Raw genomic sequence first — 22763 nt, 5'->3', positions numbered from 1 at the left:
ACATCCATGTTGCTGCTTGTGTCTCGGGCGGCTACTGTTCCCTAACTTTCATAAATAATTCTCTTTACACGCTTCCAGAAACCTATAAAAGACTTGTATCACAGAGTTGCTGTTGTATTTGGTGTACAACATAGTAATTTCACCCTCTTGAAATCTTTGACCATAGTGTGTGAAACATGCTAGCTGAATGTATGTTTAAGAAGTTTTAGGTAGCAATAAATCATCATCAATACATTTACACTGTGTATGTCTTGTGCTCTCACCTTGTGTGCATACATCTCATTCAGTAGGAAGTGTTTTCATCTGAATATATTTCACTCTAGAAAGAGGAAAAATTGTCTACCAGTTCAAAAATTATACTGCTGACCATATATTTGTACGGAATGTCCAGCTTCCAAGATGTGGTGGATTAGAGCCTGCAGTAGAAATGGGGAACCCTAAACATGATAATTCAATGGATAGTACTAAGACATGTGAGAACTACACCTGTTCTGTGAGTTCCAAGTTACAGCATAAATGTAAAATGTTCTGTGTCAAGTATCACCAAATTCATACATACGAACAAAGGTCGAAATCGCTATTGCTAATCAGATGTTTAGTTTTGGAAAATGTCTTATACTCATTCTGGAGATGGATTAACAAGGGCAGTGTACACACCAATGCCGTACTTCTCTATTGATTTTACTTTAACATATGGATCCCGAGGACTGTTGGACAATGATAAATTATCAGCATATTCACACCTAGAAGACTGTACAATAAGAAAGCTGCTGCATATGTGGGATGTCCTACGTACAATTTGAAACACTTGTGGTTTTGGTGAGGTCCCATCTTAATTTGATTTATTTAATTTAACTGATATTGGCTCTGAGGTGTGTATACATAGCCCGTCACTCTCATTATTGATTATTCTATTTGAATTATTTTAAGGTAGCTTCAATTTAGATAAGTTGTAACATAGCAGAGAGATGTAGTATCGGTAAGCATGTGAAATTGTGTGAACCATATCAAACTGTTACGATTATGATCATCACAGTTAGGGTTGTGGCATTCTTTGGCTTCGTAAGTTACAGGAGAAGCAGGTGGAACATTTAAAGCTGTTATAACACTAGCACCAGTATTTGTCCCAAATGTGTGTAGAACACTGTTTCCTAGTTGTTGTGGTTTTGGATCTGGATCTGGCTCCGGATCTGTAGCAGAAATGGGAGTGGTGGACATACCTTGAGGAACACCACTGTAATTAATTTCCTATCAGATGAAGGCTGATTGCTTACTCAACAGGTACTTTGCAATGACGCCCTTTGTTTCCTGTTAGCTAAGTAAGTCTCGAATCATTTTGCAGCACTGCCAGTGACACCATAGTACAGGGTGCCCATAAAGTCCCTTTACAACTTCAAAATTTTATTGCAACAGCAGCTGTTGAAATATTTTAACAAAATTTCTTTTATTGTAATCACTGTTTACTTAAGTTTTTATATATACTAAAATTTTTTGTTTCAGGTACTCTGTTGATGGAAGGAACTGAACCTCTACAAAATGGCAACTCTTCAAGGCAAGGCACAATGTGTGTCCTGGTTAACTGAGACTCAATGAAATTTCAGAACGAAGTATGGAAGAGATCCACCACTGCACCCTTCAATCTGTGCATGGCACAAAAAATTTATGGAGACAGGCACAGTGTTGGATAAAGGGAGGAGCAGGCGACCAAGAACATCCGAGAAAAACATCGATCATGTTTTAAACACTTTCACTCGTTCATCTACGAAGTCTATCCGCACTGCTGCCAGACAGTTGCAACTACCATGTTCAACTATGCATAAGGTCCTCCACAAGAACTTATGGTTGTACACTTACAAAGTGCAACTGTTACAGACACTTGAGCCAAATGATAAGCCAAAATGGACAGTTTTCACTCAACATGCTGGAACACCTTTCAGAGGATGAAGCATTCCTCAAGCAAGTTAGTTTCAGTGATGAGGCAACTTTTCATGTTTCTGGGACATTAAACAGACACAATGTGAAAATCTGGGTATCTGACACACCCCTATGTGACTAGGGAGCTTCACTGGGATAGTACAAAAGTGAATGTGTGATGTGGAATCATGTGCAACCGAATAATTGGTCAATTTTTCTTCAATAAGTCAACAATTACTGCAGATGTTTACCTCGACCTTCTGACCGAATATGAAGCACCACAACTGACTGATTTAAAACCAACTACCATTTTCCAGCAAGATGGTGCACCACCATATTGGGGACTGCATGTTTGTCAGTTCCTCAATGAAACATTTCCAGGCAAATGGATTGGGAGGGATGGGCCAATTCCTTGGCCACCGCATTCACCTGATATCACTCCCTTGGACTTTTTTTATGGGGGTATGCAAAAGATATCATGTATCAAACACGGATCACGGATACGGGACATTGCTGACTTGAAGCAAAGGATTCGTAATGCCATTGCCACTATTGATGACACTATGCTACAGCAAACATGGCAAGAAATCAAGTACTGTCTTGATGTGCTTTGTGCAACTAAAGGTGCCCATATAGAGGGCTATTAAACACTGTGAAAAAGCTTTTATAAACACTTATTACAATAAAAGAAACGTTGTTAAAATATTTCTACAACTGCTGTTGTAATAAAATTTTGAAGTTGTAAAGTAACTTAATGGGCACCCTATATTCTAATTTACTTAAGGGAATGCTATGATTCATACAGTAAAAGGCTTTTGACAGGTTGCAGAAAATGCCAGCTGACTCTGAATTTTTATCTAATGAATTAAGTACATTCTCACTGTATGTGTAAATAGCCTTCTCTGTATTGGAACCCTTAAGGAACTCAGCCTATGATGGGGATATATTATTTACTGTCAGTATATTAAGAAGATGCTTGCACACATCCTTTTCAAATATTTTTGAAAAAGCTGGCAAAAGTGAAAGTGATCAATAGTTTGCCCGTATCTCATTATCCCTCATCTTGTAAAGAAGCTTACCTTCAGTGTATTTTAGCCAGTCTCGTAATTTTCAACTGATAAGAGACTGAGTACACAAATAACATAAGACAGCACTCAACTCAGATGAACACTCTTTGATTAACTTCATTGATATGTTATCATAACGACTAGAGTAGTTTGATTTTAACGATTTTATTACAGCTGTTACTTCTTCAGGAGAAGTGAGTGTCATTTCCATTTTAGTGAAGTTATTTGCAATGACTGGCCATTGCACTGTTTACTGAACCTGATAACCCCAAGCTGTCAGTAACATAAACAATGTACTTGCTTAAGAGGTTAGCAACACTACATCCATATTCAGAAGCCTACTGTACTTCATTTCATTGGAGTCAGACTTTTTAGTTTTTAATTGTAACTGAATACCTGTATGGTATGATAAAATGTGTATTGAACAACCCTACTTCATACTGATTTGTCTCAACATTAGTAATTACATTATGAAGGCAACCATTAGGCCTCTTTAGTTATCATTAATATGGAACAGGGCATGTGATCTTAGCATACTGAGCAGGTTAAGTTTTTTAAGTGTCATTAGCCTTACATCAGTATTTACATCATCAAAAATTGAAGTCCTTTATTTAGGACATTTCTCAGGTGTGTAATCATTTTCTGTAAAGCTTGCACAAATACTTCAATATCACAATCTGTTGTGCAGTACACAGACACAATTATGAGTTTGCAACTAACATGCGTTCATGTACTGTTCTGTTTATTTACATGCAGATTCATTATTTCCTACAAGGAAAGGAGGATGATGAATCTGATTACCAGGAAGTCATGATGCAGGTTTAGTTTACTTTACTTGTCCATAAGGTGACTCTGTTGTATCATACTTACATTGTCCCTTGAGAGAATGTGCTGTGAATCAACAACAGACTCATTCATTTCTCAGTGCTATACAGAGATGTACAGTACAATGCGATGGAGCAGTACTGGTACAGTATATCCTGGTCACTGGATTGGAAAGGATGGTACTGTTCTGTGGGCTGCAAGATCACTTGACCTGAATCCCATTGATCATTTCTTATGGGGATATCTAAAGTCACTTATGTATGAGACCCCAGTCAATACAGAGATGGAATTAGTTTCCAGAATTGTAACTGCTTGTGATGTGATTCGAAACACACCGGAGATACTTGTCAGTGTGTGTCACAATCTTGTCATGCTTGCATTGAGGTTCATGGCCATCAGTTTTAGCACATTTTCTAAGATACATCACAAATGGTACATTCATTGTGTCAATGATGGCTTCTACAGTTAACAAATGTAAGTAAAAACGTACACAGTAATGTAATTTTATTCCTATTACCTCCTTCAGCTGGCTCTTCTGACCCTAGGTTCCCTACCTCAAATTGTTCACTGGAGCATCCTCTATTTCCTGTTAAATTTTTGCGTGCTCTTATGGGAACACACTGTATAAAGATGGGTCATCATTTAACATTGCTCCCAAAAGTCTGGAAATGTACTTGACCGATTTACTTCGAATATTTGCACAACACACTAATAAACACTTAGATGGAAAGAGGTTACAAACTTTTTTAATATATGTCATCAGGGGAAACAATGTTAGTAGATATCTCAAAATGTTCTTCACTGATTTCCTTCAGACTTTTACATATTACTGTAATAAACATTTTCATGTATGTAGGCTAAATATTTTTAATATATATATGACATACAAACATAATAGGGAAACATTGTTACCAAAAATCTCATGAAGTTCTTTTGTTTAGTTTATTTCAAATTCTTACATGGTACCCTAATAAACATTTAGACAGTCATAGGCCATATATTCTTTTAAAGATCAACATACTAGTTTTCTGTTAAAATGGACTGTGAGAAAGAAAATGTTTGCTGTGTTCTGCTGTGAAAATGTACAGTTTTGTTTTCTTTCTCACTGTTAGATGAATTGTTTCTTCCTTATACTGTGTTTCTCATTATATTCATTTTTAAACACAAATTGTATACACAGCAATGTACTGTTTTGTTCCTTGCACTCGGTTTTCACAGGAAACAAGAATGTTGTATTCATGGCTTCTAGGCTTATGAATAGAATACTACTATTCAATATGAATTTTTAGTAACAAACAAAACTTGAGGTCAGAGAGAAATGGGGAGAGGAGATAGATATGGTGGGGTGGGGTCAGTAGGGAGAAGATAAACAGAGAGGAGGGGGCGGGGAAAGGAGATTAGGATCCATATCTAATTCCCATACATGTTTAAGAATTATAAAACATTGCCAGGTTCACTAGTACATAATTTAGTTTATTCCTAACAAAACCCTGAGGTCATCAGTTTTATTTTTCAAGGACTGATATTTATCTGTACAAATAATGAGTCATCCTCAAAGAGGAGTAGGTCTCGTTTGTTCTATAACAGAACATCAGTTTACTAACTTTGTTTGTACATTCTTCTTTCACTAGCAGATTACATGCTTACATCTGTGTCTAGCTTCTTGATCATACTGGACAGATATGGTAGTGACAAAGTGATTTCCCCAGTGCCTGCCATAAAAAATCACTGCTGCTCCTTGGAACTTTACTTGTTCTAAAATACAAATATACAGTAGCTTATTTGCTTTGACACATGTACTGGGTACTTGTAATTTTTTCTTTCACTTTCACAGTTTGATTATTTTCACATACTGACTAACCACTTACTTTTAGTGCCTTATCTCAACTGTTTTTACACACTGTCAGTGGCTTTTAAAAGCTCTACGTGGTCTGGATATGTCAACTTTCCATTTATATGGATACATGCGAATGTTCAGTTTTCTTCTTGCAGTCCACTGGCATCCTGTTGCAATCTTTTGCACTTGAATACAAATCTCCATTTTGAACCAAGAGGGAGAAATCATTTCTACTTGTAGTACTGTGGCCGTGAACTGCTAAGTTCATCCTAAACCTATTATTATCCACAAACACCATTTGGGAATACATGTATTGACTTTTTTATTTATTTTTTGTCTTTTTTTGCATGTAGTCACCACTGGTGACTTTTGCAAATGTCATAGCATTTTTATAGAATTTTTGTACAAACAGTAGGAATTTGCAATTCACATGTACAAGAAGCCTTTTATGGGTGATGCACTTGGCAATATATGGTACAGTACTTCATAATGCAACTTACAGTTGTTACATAGTACAGGTATTTGAATTTACAGAATGTTGTTACAAAAATAATATATATTACAATCACCTCAGAATAGTACATTGTATAAATAGAAGAGTTAGGCCTACATTTAAGAATAGCTGCATTTTAATATCAGTATTCATTCTATGAGTACAAACATTTGAGAGTTAAGAATTATTTTAATTCCCTTTTGAATACTTTACCTCTGTGGCATCTTATAGCACTTGGCAGTTTGTCAAACCATATCTGGCCATTAATCCAAGGACTATGATCTGTTGTCTTTAGTTTAGTTCTGTTTCTGAAGAAGCAATCTTTTTGTCTTGTGTTATGGATATGCACATCAGAGCACTTAGTTTCATTATTTTTATGGTCCACAAAGAATGTTATTAATTTGTACAGATACAAGGAATATATTGTTAAGATATTTATGTTGTACAAAGGTTTCCCTACCTGACTCTCTGTTTCCTAGTCGATGCATGGTCCTGATTGCTCTTTTGTGCAGTGTTAGGACTCTGTTCATGTGTCTATCAGCAGCACATCCCCATACCTCTATTCCATAGCTAATATATGAAAATATTGTCCCATAATAAACAGTTTTAATGTTTGTTCAGAGGCAAATTTTGATAATTTGTTAATTAAGTGCAGTGAACTGCTGATTTCATTGCATACAAAATTGATATAGTCTACCCATCTAAGATTTTTGTCTAGGTATATCCCCAAAAATTTACATTTGTCATTGTCTACTTTTTTTGATGCCTTTTATATTATCAATACAGGTTTGGTATGAATTACCAAATTTTAAATGGTAATAGCTGGGATTTGCTAATATTGACTTTTAGACCTTGATCATGGAAGTAAGTAGTTATTCGACTTAAGCTATCATTGCAGCTAATGTCAAGTCATTCGTTTGTTTGCAAAAGAACAAAAGTGAGGTATCATCTGCATAACTTACTAACCAGGGGTATAGAGGTGCCTCTAAATCATTAATGTAGACGAGGAAAAGGAAAGGGCCCAATACTGAGCCCTAAAGTACACTTTGTTTTACTGTTTCATAGCTGGATTGGAAATGTTTGATCCGATCATTAATTTGATAACTCAGCTTTGTACACTGCTTATGATTGCTTAGATAAGTGATCAGTAGTTGTATGGATGTGGCATTTATATTGTAAGTTCCCAGTTTGATTAGTAGTAGCTCATGGTTCACTGAATCAAATGCTTTAGTAAGGTCTAGAAATATCCCTGCTGTCTGCATTTCCTCGTCCAGGGCATCATACACCTTGTGGAGAAATTCGGTAATTGCCGTAATGGTACTGTGATGCTTTCTGAAGCCATTATTTCTTGCGATATAATCAATAAGATGTGTCAACAAAACAATTTCAAATATTTTACCAAAAGTTGGTATTAGTGATATGGGCCTGAAGTTTGATAGCTCTTCTTTCGATCCTTTTTTATGCACAGGTTGAACTGCACTTCTCTTCAATATATTTGGAAATGTGTGCTCCCTGATACTACTGTTGATCATACGGGTAATTATTCCGACTAATTCCTTATTGCATTTTTTAATTATAATACTACTCAGTCCATCCCAGCCAGATGAGGTCTTATTCTTTAAGTTATTTATTACTTTTCCTATTTCCTCCATACTCACTTCCTTAAATTAAAAAGCAGTAGCCAGCCTAGGGTAAGGCTTTACCATCCAAGTCAGACCTGTGTTATTAACTGGATTCACAGCTGAAGATATAAAATATTCATTAAATATATTGCAGATTTTATCTGGATCATTAATACGGTTTCCTTCATGTTGGATTCTGACAATTTGAGCCTCTAACTTGGAGGTGGCTTTGCAATATCTTTTTATTATATTCCATGAAGTCTTCCATATATTTGTTGACTGAGCTATTTCCTTACCTAGGATCTGTTTTCTTAAATTTGAGAGCTGTTGCTGAAATTGTTTTTTAACTTGATTGTACTTATCCTTAAATATTTGCAATTTAGTTGACTATGTAGCACACTTAGATCCTCAATATTTTACCTGAGTTTAATCATGTAAGCTGGAAGAGTCAGTCGCGTTTTTTACATTTTGGTTGTGAGTTATTACCTTCTTAATTTAAGTGTAATAATCTGCACATCACTGAAGAGGCTTCAATCACATGTTCAGTTGTCAGCTTTACTCCTGATGAAATTGCCAGCAAGTAAATGTTTATCAGCGGATGAAAATAAATAAACACCTTATCTCCACTGAGCATTTCAATTCAGTGGATAAATGATGTAGAAAGTATGTTGAATTCCACTCTTACACGACATTTGGGGCGGAATTACTATACTGACAGGAGAATGTTTACAGGAATTGGCAATATTAACACTGCAGTAGGCATACCACGTAGAAATTTCTAGAACTGTGGTGAAATGACCCCATCTCCATACCCAAGGTTGTTAACACACTTCTGTGTGGTTGATTTTTACTTGGATGTGAGTCATTCCAGAGATGGAAAATTTTGATTGCCAGTATTCAGCTGGAAAAGGAATGATAGGTGGTGGTATAAAGTTCCTGATCACATTTTGTGCCAGTGTTCTGGAATAAATTCCATACCTTCTCACAGTGTCTATCGATGTGAGGGCACGTGACACTGTCTGTCCATCAGATGGGGATTTAAGCTCAGCAGCTCCGTCAGTGCAATTTGGGAGGAGTCGGCTGTGTGCCCGCATCAGGTTTCACCCTCTTGCTTCCCTTTGTCCATAAAAACACAAACTCAGCAGTACACTGTACATATACTCATCAAAGTCATTCACACAACACAGATACATAATTGACACTTTGTAGGTCAAAGGAAGACAAAAGCAGACCATGACCAGTGCAACCTCACCAAGTGAAGCAATGTAGGATTGCTGCATCTGCTCCCCTGTACTCAGTTCCTGAGTATGGGACTACTTTCACTTTGATGGTGAAATGGAATGAAGCAACAAACACAAGATCATCATGTTGCATGTATACATTGCTCTTTCTACAGCAGTTCAGAGAGCTAATCTTACCTGCAAGATGTTTTACCCAAACTTATTTACCCGGCAGTGCTTCACAATTGCTAAATATGTACAGGGACTCTATCTCCTCCTGTCCCTCTGTCATCCACCATCTCTTTCCCCCCTCTCTCTGTCCATCTCCTCCTCTGCCCTCTCTATATCCATTACCTCCCTCCCTGCCAATGGCCATCTCTTCTCTCCCCCTTCTCTCCCTGAGCTTGAGCCTTGCTTGTTATTACAATTTTAGTTTCCATAGTAGTATTCTAACCATAAGCCATAAATACAATGTTCCTGTTTCTGTGAAAACAGACTGCAAGGAATAAAACGAAACAGGATAGTTTTGTGTTTTCAGTTTGCATTTAAAATATATATAATGAGGTAGAACATATATGGAAGAAATAATTTGTCTAGCAGTTTAAGCACCCAGCTATCATAATTGAAACTGATTGTGAGAAAGAAAACAAAACTATACATTTTCACAGCAGAGCATGGCAAATATTTTCTTTGGCACAGTCAGTTTTAACTGAAAACTGGTAGTTGGTCTTTAAAAGAATATATGGCCTGTGTCTCTCTGAATATTTATTAGGGTATCATGTAAAAATTTGAAATAAATTGGTCAAGACCTTTTTGAGATTTCTGCTAACAGTGTTTCCCATTACCACATACAATTAAAAAAATGTAGCCTACATCCATCTAAGCATTTATTAGGGCATTGTGCAAACATTTCAAGTAAATCAGTCAAGTACATTTCCAGATTTTTGTTTACAATATTAAACAATGGCTTGTCTTTTCACAGTGGTATAGATTAACTAACACTGGCCAAGCGAATATCAATTGCAGTTATAATTGTGTGTTTGACTTAGTAATGGGTTACCGTAGATGAATACAAAACTGGGGGGGAGGGGGAAGGGGGGGGGGGTGCTCAATGTATGTTAGTAGTGGCATAGACTTGCATTACTGTGAGTGATAACTGTATAGAAAATTTACTGAAAACAGTGGCATTGTCCTGCCCATGTAAAAACTCATAATTGTACCTATATAATTGCACAACAGATAGTGATATTTAAGTATCTGTGCAGGTTTTACAGAAAGTGATTGTACGCTTTGAGAAATGGCATAAATATAGGATTTTAATTTTTGGTGACTCGAGTATTGATATAAGACTAAGGATACAAACAAATTAATCTACACAGTATGCTACGAGCATGTGACCTGTTCTGTATTAATGATCACTTAACAAGACAAACTACTTGCCTTGACAATGTAATTACTAATGTTTAGACAAATCAGTTATCAAGTGGTGGTGTTCAATACACATTTTATCATCAGGTTACCTTCCATTCAGAAAGTGGGTTCACTCAGTGACTTATGTGATTTATAAATTATACAGTGCAGCAATCAGTCATCCTAATTTTTGCAGGTTTTATTATGCAAAACCAGATATTGGCTAGTGCCTAGCCATTATCAATGAATTATTTTCTAATCTCGATTCATGTTAGTTCCCTGTTGTTTGGGCATCAGTCACAGTTCATTGAATACTACCAATTCAAAGAACTGTGACTGACAACCAAACAACGGGGAACTAACATGCACCGAGATCAGAAATTAATGCATTGATAATGGCTAGGCACTAGCCAAAATCTGATTTTGCTTAATAAAAGCTGCAAAAAAGGACAATTGATTGCTGTGCTCTATAATTTATAAATCACATTTTACCAGTCCATAAAGGTGTTTCATTAAATTAAATACTAAAAATCTGATTACAGTGAAATTAAGTGTAGAACATGGCTAAAGATGACAAAGTGGAATGACATTCTGCTTGAAAGTAGGCCTACTCACATTGAAAATGCATTTACATTAATCGTCAGTGCACTGTCAGATACATTTAAAACTAATTGCCCTAAAGTAGTGAGAAAAAATAAGGGAAGTGCCGGGATACATGGTCTCACATCTGTGCATTGCCGGTTCACACACTGTCTACAAAAGCTTTTAAGTCTGTTAATAATTTCCTATGATAAATCAAGGGATAGTGAAGAAGAAAGAGCAAACCACATATGATTAAAGAAGAAATATAAGGCAGAAATCAGTCAGATTAAGCAAGTGCAATGTTAATGACGTTTATATTAATAAGTTGCAAAATAAGTGTAAAGTAGCCTGGATTGTTGTCAGGACTCATGTGGGCAGAAGTAAAGATATTAGCAAAAATAATTCCTGTGATGCTGGTATCACACCAGATGATTTCAACACATTCTTTGTTCATGCTGGCAGTATGAATAACATTGCTGCAGCTGAACACAATCGTAAATATCACAACATCCATGACTCAAAACATGAAAACTCTTTTCCTCGAAAATTTTGAGGATTTAGTTCCTGTCTCTAAATGATAAGAGGTAAAAGTAACCAATAATAAAAGTGCAATAGCAATACTAACTAATTCAAAATCAGAAGACATTTATTGTCTATTTTTGAGAGAAAAAAACTGAGGATATAATAGCACATCCATTATGTCCTCTTATAAACTGAATGTTTGTTAGTGGGGATTTTCTCTGCCTCGTGATGGCTGGGTGTTGTGTGCTGTCCTTATGTTAGTTAGGTTTAAGTAGTTCTAAGTTCTAGGGGACTGATGACCATAGATGTTAAGTCCCATAGTGCTCAGAGCCATTTTGTTTGTTAGTGGTTGTTTCCCTGCATCCTTAAAAAATAACAGCCTTTACTTCTCTGCCCAAAAATGTAATGCATTTTGTTCTAATAATTACCACCCAGCCTGTGTTGTCCCCATCCTTATTTTCTTACTGCATTACTGTGTGTGTAAGCGTACTAATTACCAGATTTGCAGAAAACTATGACTTTTTAAACCTTGTGTGTGTAAAACATAGTAAGAAGGTGAAATGTGATGTCAAGTTATGTCTGTGGTCACAAAAATGGATCTATTGCTAATGTTTAAATACATTAGAAGAGAGAAATGTAATTTGTGATTGTGGAAATGTGCACTGCGATTTTCATGATATTCTATGTTTACAAAAGGAATACCAAGAGGACTGTGTGACTGCCATATTAAAATATGATCTTATGTTAGCTAAACTGTATGTATAGAAACCTGAAAAAGTCATCAAAGACTATTCAATGTGTAGTGAAACTGTCATAACCGAACAAAATGATAACTTCATTAGGCCTAAAAAGTTCCATCGTGCTAATAGTAAAGAGAACACCACTAGTCTCCCAGTAGCAAATAATTTTGGACTTTTAACGTGTGGTGAGTCAAAAATGTGAAAATACTAGAACTAATGAAGTACTCCCACAAATGTATCGGCTAAAAATCACTCAGTTACGAAATGCTGTCATAACAAGCAAGGAAATAACAGATAATGCTGGGAACATGCAAACATAACAATTATCGGTAAGAACAAAGAAGATATTTACATACTTTCAGGCAATCATGGAAAAGGTTTAGCTGACTCCATGTCTAACATACAAGCTATGCTCAAAGTTGGTGGAGTAATGAAACCAGGTATCCCTTACGGGTAGTTCTGTGAAAATTTTCTGACTCCTGGAATCAACTGTGTAATAATAGGAGGCGCTAATGATGTTAATAGAAATGAAGATACACTTGTCATAAGAGCGCTAAGAAGTACATTACAGAAAATTACAAACGTTAACTTCTTCCTTGGTAGTACAGTGGAACCCTGCGTAGTGAGCATAATTTGTTCCAGGGCAGTATATGTACTTTATTATCCACTAAACATAACTAATTCTTTTTTACTAGGAAGCTATCTATAGTCATTCATTTCTGCTAATGCTTCAACACTTGGAGAAATTGCGATACAGCATTATCGTCAAATAAATTTCTAGTGCACGTAGCCACTGCTTTATTAGTGTGTTGATTTTCAGTGTACAATGCAACCGATTCCCATGCTTTCAGCATTTCTCTTATTGCATCAGAAGACTGCTTCTTTGCTGTTACTGCCTCCTCCTCCTCCTCCTCCTCCTCCTCCTCCTCCTCCTCTGAAGAACTCCTCTCCACAACATCCTACTGTGAAACATGCTGCAGCTCCATAAGCCCTTCAGTGGTCATTTCTTGGCTGTGATCTTCACAAGCTCATCAGTATCATTACTATCCACTTCTAGTACAATGCTTTTGGCCAAAGACACAATCTCGTTGACTGCAGGCTTCACAGGTACTGCCTCAAATGCCTGTCACATTCAACAATGCACTCCAGCCAAAGCTTCCTCCAAGCAGAAGTGAGAGTTCACTTGGTAACCCCTTCCCACACCTTTTAGATCATCTTGACACAGGCAATGATGTTGAAGTGATATTACCAAAACTCACTGGAGTGAGATTGATAGCTTCAGTCAGCCCAAAGCAATTTCCAAGAGTGCTTTGGTGCAGAGCTCCTTAAAGTTGGAAATAATCTGCAGGTCCATAGACTGGAGTAACAGAGTGGTGTTGGGAGGCAGAAATTGGATCTTGATGAATTGAAATTCTTCAAGGAGTTGGACTCTTAGGCCTTGAGAATGGGCATGAGCATTGTCCATAACATGCAAGAATTGGGAATGGCAGATTCATCTCAAGCAAATATGTTTTCACCGAAGGACCAGATACTTCATTGATCCAATCGCAAAGATCTCCGCATCACATTTAACCTCTTCTCGATTTTGCTCTTCTTGAAGGCTCATGGAGTTTCTGAATGGTAAACAAGCAGTGGTTTACATTTCAAATCGCCTCTTTCATTGGTACAGAATAGCAGAGAGAGCAAAAACCCATACTGCAATATGTAGTACTCCCGGCAGTGGCATATGAACAATGAGGCTACAGCAGTGCAACTGAATGGAAAAAAAGAGAAAAATAATGGTCATGTCAGTGTACTGAACACCATATAGTGACGAATTTTTTTTTTATTAATAAGCTTGAGGCACTGCCGAGTATCTCACATGATGAGAAATCATCAAGATTTATATGTAGGGACTTTAATGACAATGTGCCAATGGCCTTATCACAGTGGTAACATCGGTTCCCATCAGATCATCAAAGTTAAGTGCTGTCGGACTGAGCTAGCACTTGGATCGGTAACCATCTGGTCTGCCGAGCACTGTTGGCAAGTGGGGGTGCACTCAGCCCTTGTGAGGCAAACTGAGGAGCTATTTGATTGACAAGTAGCGGCTCCAGTCTCAGAAACTGACCTATGGCCATGAGAGCGGTGTGCTGCCCACATGCCCCTTCATATCCCTATCCAGTGACACCTACGAGCTGAGAATTACACGGCGGCCAGTCAGTACTGTTGGGCCTTCATAGCCTGTTCAGGAGTTTTTTTTTTTTTTTTTTGCCAATGTGTTGGTAAAAAGTCCAATTAAAATTCAATTCCACAATACACAATATTTTACACAGTTTGAATCAAATTTAAATAACCTTAAAAGGCTAACAAATGCTTCAAAATGTCTCATAGCAAATTTATTTTGCAATATACAAAACCTCAGATAGAGAAGTTTTGAATATTGACCTAGGCATATCTGATCACAATGAACTCATCATTAAAGTTTTCACAGTTCAGATAAATACAAAAACAGTACATCATATGTACAAACCAATTTTCTCCACTGAAAACTGCAACCAGTTTGCTATCACACTGTCTAACCAATCCTGAGCAGTACTGCTTCATACAATGTTTTCTCTTATCTTTTCATGACAGATTTTGAAATGTTCTTTCCAAAAAGATTAGTCAAAATCAACTCACATAGGCATAGACACAGAAATTCATGGATCACATCTCATATAAAAAATTCTTCCAACACTCTGAAATGAAAGCTTGTACTGATTCTAATTTAAAAAAAGTAACAAACTACAAAAAGGGTATAGAAGGATAATTAATCTAGTAAAAATACTAAATAATGCTAGATTAATAAGGAAGTCAGCCAATAAATCAAGAACTCCATGAGAAATTGTTCAAAGAGAAATGAAAGAGACAGTAAGGAACAGGGTATTGTACTTAAATCTAAAGATAACGTAACAATAAAGATGGAAGCCTTGTCTGTCTTTATTTATTTATTTATTTATTTACATCCCAAGATCTTTTATGTACATATATTTTACCCTAGATGTTGGACAAAATTTCATTAATTTCAATACTGTTATATCGAGTATTATTTGGTAGGGTCATTTTTATGATGTTTGTCTGAGCATAATTTGCAACAGAAAATTCTTTACTTGGGGATTTTACATAATTTTCTTTAGCTAAGTGGGATATCTTTCACATATAATGCAATTTGGCACTTTTGCACTTTCATTTTTACAGTACTTGTACGTACATATTTTTAAGGAGAGCTTCCTGGCATCAGATGTACAGTATATTTACAAATTCTGTTTTTAAGATACTGTGATACTGAGTAAAAACAGTTTTCCATAAGATATAAAGTTACACTAATAATTACTTTCCAAGTGTACCTGAGAAACTAAGCAAGAACTTTATCAAACAAGAGAAAATAACAACATCAAAGTAGTCAGCAGTTTGATGATAAGTCCCACAGATGAACATGAAACGTTGAAAGTAAGTAATAGTCTGAAATCAAAAATGTCTGCAGGAATGGACGAAGCGCCAGTGTAAAAAAAAACACCAACGTTGCCTCCCAGAGTTTAAAACCACTGATAGATATTGCCAGTTTCTCATTCGGTAAGGTGTGTTCCCCTAGAGGCTGAAAATCTTTCAGGTTAGACGACTATTCAAACATGGAGATGCATGTAAGGTAGGAAACTACAGACCTATATCCTTCCTTCAATCTTTTTCAAAAAAATATTTGAAAAACTGATAAAAATCCAACTCATAAGCTACCTTGACACCTTCAGTATTCTGAATTATTGCCAGCATATCTTTCATACAGGTCACAACACAGAAACAGCTATGCAAGCCTATACACAAGAGTATGTTATGAATTTACACAATAGCAAAAGTGTGGTGGGAATCAACCTAGAGCTTTCCAAGGCCTTTTGATACAGTAAACCATCAAATTATACTTGACAAACTGGAGGCAATAGGCATTGGAGGAATTGGGAGGAAATTGTTTGAATCCTGTCTCCAAGATAGAACTTAAGTTGTGGAACTCACCTTAAAATAAGTAAAAATAAAGCATCACATGCTAAGAAAGTGGAAGCAGGTGTCCTGCAGGTTAGAGTTCTTGGCCCATTATTTTTCTTGATCTATATAATGACATTAAAATCCCAAACAGTTCATCCAAAAAAATTATGTTATTTGGAGATGACATAAACAAAATTATAAGTGATGACAGAAAATCTTTATTCACTACAGCTGAAAAAGTTCTGAATCGTGTGCAACAGTGGTTTAATGCTAATAAGTTAGCACTTAATTTAAACAAAACAAATTGCATGCCAGTATAGTAAAGTCCCCCCATGAACCATGGACCTTGCCGTTGGTGGGGAGGCTTGCGTGCCTCAGCAATACAGATGGCCGTACCGTAGGTACAACCACAACGGAGGGGTATCTGTTGAGAGGCCAGACAAACGTGTGGTTCCTGAAGAGGGGCAGCAGCCTTTTCAGTAGTTGCAAGGGCAACAGTCTGGATGATTGACTGATCTGGCCTTGTAACAATAACCAAAACGGCATTGCTGTGCTGGTACTGCGAACGGCTGAAAGCAAGGGGAAACTACGGCCGTAATTTTTCCCGAGGGCATGCAGCTTTACTGTATGATTAAATGATGATGGCGTCCTCTTGGGTAAAATATTCCGGAGGTAAAATAGTCCCCCATTCGGATCTCCGGGCGGGGACTACTCAAGAGGATGTCGTTATAAGAAGAAAGAAAACTGGCGTCCTACGGATCGGAGCGTGGAATGTCAGATCCCTTAATCGGGCAGGTAGGTTAGAAAATTTAAAAAGGGAAACGGATAGGTTAAAGTTAGATATAGTGGGAATTAGTGAAGTTCGGTGGCAGGAGGAACAAGACTTCTGGTCAGGTGACTACAGGGTTATAAACACAAAGTCAAATAGGGGTAATGCAGGAGTAGGTTTAATAATGAATAGGAAAATAGGAATGCTGGTAAGCTACTACAAACAGCATAGTGAACGCATTATTGTGGCCAAGATAGACACGAAGCCCACGCCTACTACAGTAGTACAAATTTATATGCCAACTAGCTCTGCAGATGACGAAGAAATTGAAGAAATGTATGATGATATAAAAGAAATTATTCAGATAGTGAAGGGAGATGAAAATTTAATAGTCATGGGTGACTGGAATTCGAGTGTAGGAAAAGGGAGAGAAGGAAACGTAGTAGGTGAATATGGATTGGTGCTAAGAAATGAAAGAGGAAGCCGCCTGGTAGAATTTTGCACAGAGCACAACTTAATTATAGCTAACACTTGGTTTAAGAATCATGATAGAAGGTTGTATACATGGAAGAACCCTGGAGATACTAAAAGGTATCAGATAGATTATATAATGGTAAGACAGAGATTTAGGAAACAGGTTTTAAATTGTAAGACATTTCCAGGGGCAGATGTGGACTCTGACCACAATCTATTTGTTATGACCTGTAGATTAAAACTGAAGAAACTGCAAAAAGGTGGGAATTTAAGGAGATGGGACCTGGATAAACTGAAAGAACCAGAGGTTGTACAGAGTTTTAGGGAGAGCATAAGGGAACAATTGACAGGAATGGGGGAAAGAAATACAGCAGAAGAAGAATGGGTAGCTTTGAGGGATGAAGTAGTGAAGGCAGCAGAGGATCAAGTAGGTAAAAAGACCAGGGCTCTTAGAAATCCTTGGGTAACAGAAGAAATATTGAATTTAATTGATGAAAGGAGAAAATATAGAAATGCAGTTAATGAAGCAGGCAAAAAGGAATACAAACGTCTCAAAAATGAGATCGACAGGAAGTGCAAAATGGCTAAGCAGGGATGGCTAGAGGACAAATGTAAGGATGTAGAGGCTTATCTCACTAGGGGTAAGATAGATACTGCCTACAGGAAAATTAAAGAGACCTTTGGAGATAAGAGAACCACTTGTATGAACATCAACAGCTCAGATGGAAACCCAGTTCTAAGCAAAGAAGGGAAAGCAGAAAGGTGGAAGGAGTATATAGAGGGTCTATACAAGGGCGATGTACTTGAGGACAATATTATGGAAATGGAAGAGGATGTAGATGAAGATGAAATGGGAGATACGATACTGCGTGAAGAGTTTGACAGAGCACTGAAAGACCTGAGTCAAAACAATGCCCCCAGAGTAGACAACATTCCATTGAAACTACTGGCGGCCTTGGGAGAGCCAGTCCTGACAAAACTCTACCATCTTGTGAGCAAGATGTATGAAACAGGCGAGATACCCTCAGACTTCAAGAAGAATATAATAATTCCAATCCCAAAGAAAGCAGGTGTTGACAGATGTGAAAATTACCGAACAATCAGTTTAATAAGCCACAGCTGCAAAATACTAACACAAATTCTTTACAGACGAATGGAAAAACTAGTAGAAGCCGACCTCAGGGAAGATCAGTTTGGATTCCGCAGAAATACTGGAACATGTGAGGCAATACTGACCTTACGACTTATCTTAGAAGAAAGATTAAGGAAAGGCAAACCTACGTTTCTAGCATTTGTAGACTTAGAGAAAGCTTTTGACAATGTTGACTGGAATACTCTCTTTCAAATTCTAAAGGTGGCAGGGGTAAAATACAGGGAGCGAAAGGCTATTTACAATTTGTACAGAAACCAGATGGCAGTTATAAGAGTCGAGGGACATGAAAGGGAAGCAGTGGTTGGGAAGGGAGTGAGACAGGGTTGTAGCCTCTCCCTGATGTTATTCAATCTGTATATTGAGCAAGCAGTAAAGGAAACAAAAGAAAAATTCGGAGTAGGTATTAAAATCCATGGAGAAGAAATAAAAACCTTGAGGTTTGCCGATGACATTGTAATTCTGTCAGAGACCGCAAAGGACCTGTAAGAGCAGTTGAACGGAATGGACAGTGTCTTGAAAGGAGGATATAAGATGAACATCAACAAAAGCAAATCGAGGATAATGGAATGTAGTCGAATTAAGTCGGGTGATGCTGAAGGAATTAGATTAGGAAATGAGACACTTAAAGTAGTAAAGGAGTTTCGCTATTTGGGGAGCAAAATAACTGATGATGGTCGAAGTAGAGAGGATATAAAATGTAGACTGGCAATGGCAAGGAAAGCGTTTCTGAAGAAGAGAAATTTGTTAACATCGAGTATAGATTTAAGTGTCAGGAAGTCATTTCTGAAAGTATTTGTATGGAGTGTAGCCATGTATGGAAGTGAAACATGGACGGTAAATAGTTTGGACAAGAAGAGAATAGAAGCTTTCGAAATGTGGTGCTACAGAAGAATGCTGAAGATTAGATGGGTAGATCACATAACTAATGAGGAAGTATTGAATAGGATTGGGGAGAAGAGAAGTTTGTGGCACAACTTGACCAGAAGAAGGGATCGGTTGGTAGGACATGTTCTGAGGCATCAAGGGATCACCAATTTAATATTGGAGGGCAGCATGGACGGTAAAAATCGTAGGGGGAGACCAAGAGATGAATACACTAAGCAGATTCAGAAGGATGTAGGTTGCAGTAGGTACTGGGAGATGAAGAAGCTTCCACAGGATAGAGTAGCATGGAGAGCTGCATCAAACCAGTCTCAGGACTGAAGACCACAACAACAACAACAACATATAGTAAAGTAAATGAAAAGGATGACCATTTATTATTGGGTGACCAGGAACACAGAAAGTACAGTCTACAAAAATTTTGGGCATGTATATTGATCATGACTTGAGCTGGAAAGACCGTGTCATATGCATATCCTCATAACTCAGTTCTGCTAGTTTTGCACTACGAATAATTCCTCTTGTAGCACAGATTTTGCAAGATTAATGCATTTTTCGTATATCTGCTCTATTGTATCTTACGGAATAATGTTCTGGGGTGTAACAAAATCTCATTTGAGAAACATTTTTAAATTACAGAAAAGAGCCATTAGAATTATTACACACAGCTCTCCACAAACACACTGCAGGCCCTCATTCATGCAGTTAAAAACACATACAGCACCATATTTGTATGTATTCAAAAGAGTACTATGCACAAGAACACACTTGAGTAGTTTACATATAAATTCAGATTTCCAAAATGATGATATATGTACCAGTACGAATCTGCAGTAGAAACAGCAAAAAAAACAAAAAACTCAAAAACATTTGAGTTTTTATGGAATAAAGCTGTATAATGCTCTGCCAATTTGCATCAAGGGAATCGTAGAGGAGGGACAATTTAAGTCTGAAATTAGAAAGTTAACTGTTAAATAAATGTCTTTATAACATGGAGGGATATTTTGTATCCCTAAATCACCAACAAACACTTGTATTTTCTTCATTATCAGTACAATCATGCTGTTCTCATTGTAAATCTTGTATTTCGTTTGTTTACTCTTTTGACTGTAAATGATGTGATAAATGTGTGTTCTTGAAGTGTACTATATGTATGTCGAATCCTTATTTACTTGTTCAGAGAGGATGTTTAACTCCAATGCATTAGTTCATTGTGTCATTTTTAAAACATTGTAAAATAATAATTTTATATTTTGTTGTATTAATTTGAAGAATTGTGACAGTTCCCATATCATACAAGTGATGCAAAGTATGCTAATAAACTAAACTGAAAACTAAAAAAATTACATAAAGCTCCAAATCGGTCAAAGCTGTCTGTAAAAAATATTCTAAGTGACTCACAATATGGCTCCAAGTCCAGCCTGTCAACAGTAGAAGCAGTTGACAGTATTGTTTCATTTACAATACCGTCATTAGAATCTAGAGAATTTGTTAATGCTATGCTTGCGGATCTCAGTAAGGCATTTGACTCTATCAGTCATAGAATTCCATTAGAAACACTACTGTTACATTTTTAGAGGCTCGGAACTCAATCTGATCAGATCCTTCCTGGGTGACAGTAAACAAATTGTGCAGTTCAATAATTTGAAGTTAAATGTCTTGAATATAAAGCAAGGAGTGCCACAGGGTACTGTGTTTGGACATTTACTCTTCATAATACATGTAAATCACCTGCCTTGTATTATGTTGTGTAAATCCATACCCTAGCACTTTTGTTACAGCTCGAAAAGACTTGGAAGCCAAAAAGATCAGATTGATATCAGTCGCTAGGTTTAAGAAAACTCAGGATAATTACAGACACATGGGGGTTAAAATATTTAACTTGCTAATAACAATTTGTCCATTATATTTGGACTGTTGAGCTCCGTGGCCGTGGATAATGATATTTCATCGTAAAAATACAGCAACCAGCCACTTTTTAATGCATTTTAATTATGCCAATATGCATTTCGGGTTTGCACCCATCTTCAGCTGGCAAATTACATGGATCTTCAGTTACTACAGTAGTACAATCTCGACAGCAGTTTGGATGCTGCAGCAGGCCTGTGCAAAAGCAATGATTCCAATCATTTACTTCAATTTCGCGAGTTTAAAGTTACGCATTATCAGTTGTTCATTTTACTTACATTCTCCTCTCCTTGTTTTTTCTTGGCTTTTCTTCTTTCTTGCAACAACACAAACACTTTTTATCACATATTTTACACAGACACACTGCGTTATCCGCTATGTTGTCGACTGACAGTTTTTGTTTACATACAAATGGTTTATCTATGGACAGAGTTATATTTTTTTCGAAAGTTTTGAGGTTATAAGATAAGCTTCTGTTTTCTAAACATTGACTTGGGTGACAGACGTATTCTAAGTACAATGTATACCTTTTTTTTTTTTTTTTTTTTTTTTTTAGTATTGAAGATAATAAAGTAACATAACACATTTATACAACGCAGTAATTCATACATTTGCAATATAACAAAGATAGAATTAAGATTTTTATGTTTTATACTATTACATGCATTTGTTAGGTTTATATTAGATTATGTTATTACTTGATTGTGCTTAGTGAGTGGTTTGATAAGTAGAGTGTGGAAGATTTTCAGAAATATTCGGTTTGGTAGCTCTGTTTGGTCGTTAAGTATGTAGGAGGGGATGCATGTTTATGTGAATAAATTTGGTCAGCTGGTTCTAGTGGTATTTTGTGCATTCTGTTTAGCATAAGTAGCTCCAACAACAAACACAAATTTCAAGTATACAGGAAACCAACATACACAGATAACACAATTAATAAATCATGCTGCCACCCGGATAAACATAAGACGGCTTCATACAGAGCAATGCTAAACAGAATGCACAAAATACCACTAGAACCAGCTGACCAAATAGAAGAACTAAACACCATCAAAGCAATTGCTTACAATAATGGTTACAATCCAAAATTAATAGATGAACTAAACTCTAAGATAAATCCCCACATAAACAAATACAATAACAAAACAACATTAAAGAATGCCACTACACAGCCAAAAGAAAAATATGTAAGCTTGCCATTTGTAGGAAAGCTGTCATATAAAATAGCAAAGCTGTTCCGAGGAACAGATATCAAAATCAGTTACTATAGAAATAACAAAATAAAGGACAAAGCTATCCATAACATTAAAAATAATACCAAACCGTACAATCAATCAGGAATATACAAACTT

General features: G+C 36.7%; 2 protein-coding genes across 4 annotated transcripts in view; one reads left to right on the top strand and one right to left on the bottom strand.

Moving 5' to 3' along the window:
* LOC126183303 (uncharacterized) overlaps positions 1 to 2586 on the top strand; it is a 260517-nt gene extending 257931 nt beyond the window's left edge. For all 3 annotated transcript variants that reach the window (XM_049925145.1, XM_049925144.1, XM_049925143.1), the window contains exon 2: positions 1501 to 2586. In XM_049925145.1, the coding sequence (XP_049781102.1) occupies positions 2103 to 2561 (459 nt within the window). In that variant the 5' untranslated portion in view covers positions 1501 to 2102 and the 3' untranslated portion in view covers positions 2562 to 2586. The remainder of the gene's footprint in view (positions 1 to 1500) is intronic.
* The window catches only part of LOC126183302 (uncharacterized protein K02A2.6-like), a 187200-nt gene that overhangs the window by 131858 nt on the left and 32579 nt on the right, over positions 1 to 22763 (bottom strand). The window lies entirely within an intron of this gene.

This window comes from Schistocerca cancellata, chromosome 4, assembly GCF_023864275.1.
Source record: "Schistocerca cancellata isolate TAMUIC-IGC-003103 chromosome 4, iqSchCanc2.1, whole genome shotgun sequence".
NCBI lineage: Eukaryota > Metazoa > Arthropoda > Insecta > Orthoptera > Acrididae > Schistocerca > Schistocerca cancellata.
This window is presented reverse-complemented; position numbering and strand designations above follow the sequence as displayed.